This window comes from Sapajus apella, unplaced genomic scaffold (genome assembly GCF_009761245.1).
Source record: "Sapajus apella isolate SASKATOON/1434 unplaced genomic scaffold, GSC_monkey_1.0 scaffold8, whole genome shotgun sequence".
Lineage (NCBI taxonomy): Eukaryota > Metazoa > Chordata > Mammalia > Primates > Cebidae > Sapajus > Sapajus apella.
This window is the reverse complement of record NW_022436948.1, coordinates 4011369-4018545: the sequence shown is the minus strand read 5'-3', so window position 1 is coordinate 4018545 and position 7177 is coordinate 4011369. Positions and strand designations below refer to the sequence as shown.

At 54.3% G+C, this 7177-nt stretch overlaps 1 protein-coding gene across 1 annotated transcript; it reads right to left on the bottom strand.

Moving 5' to 3' along the window:
- Window positions 1–2363: 2363 nt before the first annotated feature.
- On the bottom strand, window positions 2364–6257 carry TFF3 (trefoil factor 3). The gene is made up of 3 exons (XM_032276802.1): window positions 5954–6257; window positions 3794–3940; window positions 2364–2586 (listed from the first exon to the last, which is right to left on the bottom strand). Exons 1-3 carry the CDS (start codon window positions 6075–6077, stop codon window positions 2573–2575), a joined length of 285 nt encoding a protein of 94 aa, XP_032132693.1. The 5' UTR covers window positions 6078–6257; the 3' UTR covers window positions 2364–2572.
- Between the last annotated feature and the right edge of the window lie 920 nt (window positions 6258–7177).

Here is a 7177-nt window from a genome sequence, read left to right as displayed (position 1 = left end):
CCATGTCTGGCTCAATGCCCCCGTTCACTTGTTTCATAAATGCACCCACAGATTCTCAAACATTGCAGTGGCAGAAGCCTCCACTGGGAACCCTTGGCTTAGATCACGTGTCCTGGGGCCCAGATCCTCCTCACCAACAGGGAGCCCAGGGTAATTCTGGGATTGGGTATCTTTTTTTTTTTTTTTTTTGCGGTGGAGTCTCATTCTATCACCCATGCTGGAGTGCAATGGCGTGATCTCAGCTCATGGCAACCTCCACCTCCTGGGTTCCAGCAATTCTCCTGCCTCAGCCTCCTGAGTAGCTGGGATTACATGCACCCACCACCATGCCCTGGTAGAGACAGGGTTTCACCATGTTGGCCAGGCTGGTCTCGAACTCCTGATCTCACGTGATCCACCCTCCTCAGCCTCCCCAAGTCCTAGGATTACGGGCGGGCGTGAGAGTGTCTTAATTTGTATCTAGTAGTAGTACCAGGGCACAGCTGTGATTGGTTGCGAGCTGCTATGACTCCAGCAGCCAGCAGAGGGCGATGTTTGGTCACCTTGTGGGTTGGACCAGGTTCCCGTTCTGCCGTTAGGCTGGTGGGTGGGTGGGTTGCTTTGGGTCTTGCTCCCACATTGGTGTCTGTGATCTCTTATGATAATGTCACAGGCTCCAGGTGGGTGCTGTCAGGGGCGCTGCACTCTTTCTCATAGCATGAACCCCACCTGGAGTTCTGACAGCCCTCCAATCCTGCCTGGGGCTTCCCAGGCCCACCACCTCCATCCACCCCACCCTGGCAGCAGGAGTCAATGGTGAAGCTTCTGGAATGTGCATGAAGCATTGTCCTGTCTGAGGAAGGCACAGGCTCGGGCTGGAGACCGGGAGCAGCTCTGTGGTGGGTGAAGGAGGGGTCCCACCTGGTTCAGGTTCTGTGCTCCGTCTCATGGGCACAGCGGGAAGGAGTCTGGGCGGGGGACCGCAGTGTGGGAGGTGTCTGCGGTGACAGCAGAAGGCAATGCTGGGAAGGGTGGGGTGGGGCGGAGCAAGGAATTCTTTGAAAATGCAGGTGGGCAGTGCCCGGGAATGAGGTCCCAGGCAAGGAGGCAGCAGAACCGGACCCCCGGGGAGAGGGCACCAGTGGGGTAGGAGGTAAACAGAGCTGGTCCTCCAGTCTGCAGAGGGGTGGCCTGAGGCTGAGGCCAGGGCCTGGGGCCAACCTTGCCCTCCCTCCAACCCTCAAAGGCTGGGCATGGTCTGTGAGGGAAGCCAGTGCAGAGCCCACCTAGGAGGATGTCCAGAGCAGAGCAGCAGAGCCCAGGAACAGGGAACCACGTTTGGAGTAGGCTCTGCAGTCTGGGACAGTCCTGGAAGTTTCAATTCCATGCCTGGCAGCTGACGCTTCAGGGCATTAGAAGAGACACCCTGGGCTTCAGACTCAGAGACCAGGACATCTTGACATTGCCCCTCTCAGTAGGGGCTTTTGGACAAGCTACTTCAAAAAAGTCTCTTTCCATATCTGTAAGACAAGGGCAATACTACCTCAAGTCTAGGAATGTGGTGAGCTCTGGGAACCAGGCCCCCAGTGCGAGCTCAAAAACAAAGGTTGCTGTTTTAAAAGAGCAGTTGTTTCTTTTCGAATGGGGAGAAATAGCTCAGAACAAGAATGCACTGCTGTGACTGCACTGCAGGGGAACTGTGGATCTGGCCCTGAGACCGCCCGGCGGCGGGAGAAGCTCAGGAGGCCCGGGCAGGCTCACTGGCCTTTGTGCATCCAGAACCGTCTTGAGGAGACTGGAGAGCTGCCCTGTCCCAGAACAGTGCGGGAGGGAGAGACCCACACCCCACTCCAGAGGTGGAGAGGCTTCATGAGGACGTGAGATGGAATCCCCGGTGCCACCAGCTCATTCGTTCCTCTAGCTGCATCCATTTATTAAAAGAAGGCCACCCAACGTGTCACAGATGTTTAAACTTAATCAGGAAACAAATACAGAAAAGTGCCAGTTTGTTCCTAGCTACATTTACTGTACAAAGAAACAAGAACCCGGGAACAGCACGAGCATGGAACAGCAGCCAGAGTGGCTATGAAAAAACGGCAACTTTGGAAGATGGTTTTATTGGCTTGATGTTTTCACCAAGAAAGACATTGGTGATTTTTGAAAACTTCTATTTGGAATGAATTTTTTCTGCTTTCGAGCAGAAGCGGCACTGATGATGCTCGCGGGCTTTCCTGTGACGTGGGCGCTCATCTGGGGTTAAAAACATCCTTCCATGCGCTGCTGCTCCTTAGGGAGTCTTTTCCTGCCCTTGAGGCCTGGGCAGACCCTCCCCGACCCCCTCCCACCCTCTTCCACGACGCAGCAGAAATAAAGCACAACCGTGGAAAGGCTCAGGCACGAAGAACCGTCTTCGTGTGGAGCATGGGATCTTTATTCGTTAAGATGTCAGGCCCCAGACGTGAGCTCTCAGCAGAAGTGCTTGTCAGGAGCAAAGGGAAAGAAAAGCAGAGATGAGCAGTGCCCGGCAGCAATCCAGGCCGGGCACGGGTGCTCGGAGCTTCGCATCCCCTGGCTGGGAGCAGCTGGAGGTGTCTCAGAACGTGCATTCTGCAAGCACAGCAAAGGCCTGTGGTGAGCAGCCTCTCTCCACCCACACTGCCCAGTTTCCCAAGGTCAAGGCGGGCTCCAAGGTCAGCGCCTAGTCCTGCCTCCTCCCCCAAGTCACTGGGGAAGTGACTCCCCACCGTGTGGGGGAATGCCACAAATCCCACCTCAGGTTGCTAAATGAGGGACCCTGGGGTCAGGCAGATAATGAGGCCCTGGGCCTTGGCAGGGCTGTGGCTGGCGCTCAAAGAGGAGGGTGTAGTCCCAGGACGAGGAGCCGAAGGAACAGGACCAGCAGTGGACAGTCGATAGACCCTTCTCTCTCCCGCCCTTCTCTGGACCCCCACCCCGACCCTGGACTTGCTGGGGAGGGTAGAGGGAGGCTCCAGGTAGGGCAGGGGCCTATCATTGATCAAGGAGCCTGGATCAGCAGGATTCAGCCTCCCTCATTTTCACCCTGGGACAAAGGGCAAGAGAGGCCCCTCTGGACGCTGGTTCCAGGAAGGCACCTGAAGCAGGTGCGCCCTTTGTAGGAGCTGAGCTGGCACTTGAACACAGCAGATGGCTTATAGCCGATTGCCCCACCCACATTGTGGGGTAGCTGAGCCTGGTGGAGCCAGGGTGGCAAACCCGGGTACAGGGCCATCTGTTACCCACACGGCACGCAGGCCCTCCGCCCTGGGGAGGGAACCCCCACGGTGGTTGCCCTGTGCCTGCCCTCCACCACGGCAGAGAGAGGGGGAGGAGATGCCCCTTGTGGCGGGGCAGAGTGGGGAAGTGGGGTGGGTCACCAAGTCCCAACGCCCAAGGCTGGCACCGTGTGCCATCTGTGAAGGGCCAGCGTCAAATACAAGACTCTGCATGGTTGGTCTGGAAAAACAGCCTGAAAGTCAGCCTAGCTTTCCACACCTGTGCATTTCCACTTCTTTCAAGAATAGTTGTTAAATTACTTTCCTCTATATAATGCCGTAGTTTTGAACACCTTTTTGAAACAATTGCTTTTATGTTTTACCCCAAGGGGACAGAAGAGGTCAGCCCCTGGCCACGGCTGCCCTGGGCTTGAGGCCTCTGCTGTGAGGCCTTGGTGTGGGCGTGTGGGTTCCCAGGGACCTCCCACCTCCACCTCCAGCACAGAAAGGACAGGGCGGCCCTGAGACCCCCTGCCTTACGGGGCCAGGCCCACACCACAATGCTGCCCCTCGGGGCTTACCTGTTTCCTGCAGGGGCTTGAAGCACCAAGGCACTTCGGGGATGCTGGAGTCAAAGCAGCAGCCCCGGTTGTTGCATTGCTCGGGGGTGACCTGGGGATAGCCGCAGTCCACCCTGTCCTTGGCAGGCACGGCACACTGGTTTGCAGCTGTCCCAGACAAAGCCCTGTCAGCTGCGGCGCCCTCACTGGGCTGCAGTGGGGGTGTTTGCTTTACTTTGCAACTTTGCACCCTCCCACTCCCCCCTCCTGGGTTCAACCGCTGCTGAAACCCTGGCCCCGGAAAGATGGGCTTTCCCTGTGAATATTTAAAGAGAACCAGTCTGTTTAATGCTAAACGGGGACTCTGGCCATCCTAAGCGTCTCTCTCCTTGGCATGCTCTTATCACCGTCTCAGGAAGCCACACACACCCCTGGGTCCCCTCCAGCTGGCAGGAACCCCTGGGGAATCCAGGGCCCCTTGAACCCGGAAACAAAGTTCCCCTTCATTGTTTGACCAACAACAACTTGCCCCTTTGTGTTAAATTAAAAACGTAACGGGAGGCACACACGCCATGGAGGTCACCCCAACGCATGCCACCCACTTTTCTTTCGTTTCTGCATCTCCCCACCCTGGATTGTTGTCTGCCCCCCCCTCCCTGGACATCCTTCAGCCCCCAGCATTTTCATTTTTCAGGCAAGCCTCTGCGTCTGTGTATGCAGCAGAAATTTACTACCTTTCCTTAATGAACTGCGTATTTCCTTAGGAAAATGGAAATCATGTGCAGTCTCTTAAATTCCCTTCTATTGCTCCCAGTCCGAAATTTGTTTCCCCAGCACAGTGGTGTCCAAACTTTGCTCACACTGGAATCAGCTTCAGAGATTTAAAAACGACTGACATTGGCCAGGTGCGGTGGCTTACACCTGTAATCCCAGAACTCTGGGAGGCCAAGGCAGGAGTATCACTTGAGGCAAGGAGTTTGAAACCAGCTAGGCCAACATAGCGAAACTCTGTCTCTAGAAAAAATGCAAAACGTTAGCTGGGCATAGTGGCACATGCCTGTAATCCCAGCTACTCGAAGCTGAGGCACAAGAATTGCTTGAACCCAGGAGGCAGAGGTTGCAGTGAGCCCAGATTGGGCCTCTGCACTCCGGCCTAAGTGACAAAGCAAGACTGTCTCAAAACAAACCAACTGAGGCCTGGCTCTGGCCCAGAGAGCCCTGATGTAACTGGGGTGCCCCCAGCATTAGGACTTTTAAAGCTCTCCAGGTGATTCTAACGGGCTGCAAATGCAGGAACCTCGGCCTCTGACCCTGCTCAGAAGACGGCGTTGTAAAAGCCGTACCCTAATTCCTTCAGGCAGGGGTTAATGGGCAGCCACCCCCCAACGCAGGGCTGCAGTGCACAGGCTAAATGAACATTGCCCCGCATGTGTCGGAGTGTTCTGAAGTCATAGCTTCTCTCCCGTGTCTTTGCTTTTTGCTTTGTAAATGTCTCCCAGATCAGCCTTGGAGATAGGCAGCCTGAGTCAGGACCCTATGACTCTCTCACAACTCCTCAAACACACAAAAGGACCTGTATTGTAATTCAGACGTCTCCGGCCAAGACAGCTATGGGGTCGTGGAGAATGGGCTTGGACTCAAGCCCTGATGTCAACACTGACTGGGCAGGGCTGCCTTAGATAAGTTGTTAACTTTCTCTGAGCCTCAGTTTCCTTGTCTGTGAAATGGGGACAATAAGAACCCACTTCATAGGGCTAGTGCAGGAAAAAGGGTATATGTGACAGCTGGCCGTTTTTTTTTTTTTTTTTTTTTTTTTTTTGAGACAGAGTCTTGCTTTGTAGCCCAAGCTGGAGGGCAGTGTCGCTATCTTGGCTCACTGCAACCTCTGCCTTCCAGGTTCAGGTGATTCTCCTGCCTCAGCCTCCCAAGTAGCTGGGATTACAGGCACGTGCCATCACGCCCAGCTAATTTTGTATTTTCAGTAGAGATGGGGTTTCAGCACCTTGGCCAGGCTGGTCTTGAACTCCTGACCCATCTTGGCCTCCCAAAGTGCTGAGATTACAGGCTTGAGCCACCGTACCCAGCCAGAAGGCCATTATTAAATTAACTCAGAATCCTCCCTTATCCCAGGTCCCTTCCTTTCACGCCCACCTGCCACCAGGCAGTTGGAACGATACTCACACAAGCCCACGTACTCCTCGACGGAGCTGGAGAACACCAAGGTCAGGACCAGCCCCAGCAGGCAGAGCGCTCTGGCCATGATGACCACGGTGGGCTCCAGGACACAGCTCGGGACACGCTTCATGGTCCGGGAGGCCTCATTTATGCCCCAGTGTTTGCACAGCGCTGTGGCTTGTTTGCCTGGGGAGGGCTGTCCCTCCTGGCTCTGGCTGCCCCATTCTCTCCCGCACGCCTTTGTCAAGTTCACAGACAGTTCTTCTCTCCCAAAGGGGAGAGGTCTGTTCAGCCCCCACTGTTTTGGCAGCAAGCCCGAGGACGGATCCCAGCTCTGGTTACGTCCTCTGCTGGGGAGTGGACCTGTGTCAATCGCCTTCCTAGCCGGGGCAGCAGGACAGGTGCAGTGTCCATCTCAGCCTCCCAGCCAGGAACCCTCAGAACACCCCTGGTCCCATGACAAGAGAACCCCAGGCTGCCCATCCCAGATCAGCCTCGGAGACAGGCAGCCTGAGTCAGGACCCTATGACTCTCTCACAACTCCTCAAACACACAGATTCCTTTGCTTTCTTTTTTGCTTCTTCCCCCTAAAATTATTAATTACATTTTAATAAATGGATGAAATGAATTGATTGAAAATATGTTAATAAAAACATGGTACACACAATTGGTTTTTAAAATCAAATAATACAAAAGAGCCTCTCCTATCCAGGGGCATCTCTTTTGAACACTTTCTTAGGTATCCTTCCAGAAATTTTCTCTCTGAATCTAAGCACTTATTTTTTTAAGACAGGGTCTGACTCTGTTACCCAGGCTGGAGTGCAGTGGTGCGATCTCAGCTCACTGCGACCCCCAACCCTGCAGGGCTCAAGTGATCCTCCCACCCCACCTCGCCTCCTGAGTGACTGGAACAGCAGGCATGCGTCCAGCTAACTGTCTGAATTATTTCAGAGACCAGGTTTTGCCATGTTGGCCAGGCTGGTCTCAAACCCCTGGACTCAAGTGATCTGCCTGCCTCAGCCTCCCAAAATGTTGGGATTACAGGGGTGAGCCACCGCACCTGGCCACATTTTTTAACACAGGTGGAAACTGACTGTACACCTTTGCCCAGCTTGCTATATTAAAAACTAAAGACTGCCTCTTGGGAATTATTTTATAATAGCATATCAGATGAGACAGCGATGATTACATCCATTTTCAAGAGGAAGAAACTAAGACTCAGCATTTTAG

Excerpts from the sequence above, each read along its gene's own strand:
- TFF3 (XM_032276802.1), bottom strand. The coding sequence starts at position 6,077 with ATGAAGCGTGTCCCGAGCTGTGTCCTGGAGCCCACCGTGGTCATCATG. Across the intron at positions 3,941-5,953 it reads CGAGGAGTACGTGGGCTTGT|CTGCAAACCAGTGTGCCGTG; the intron begins GTGAGTATCGTT and ends TGTCTGGGACAG.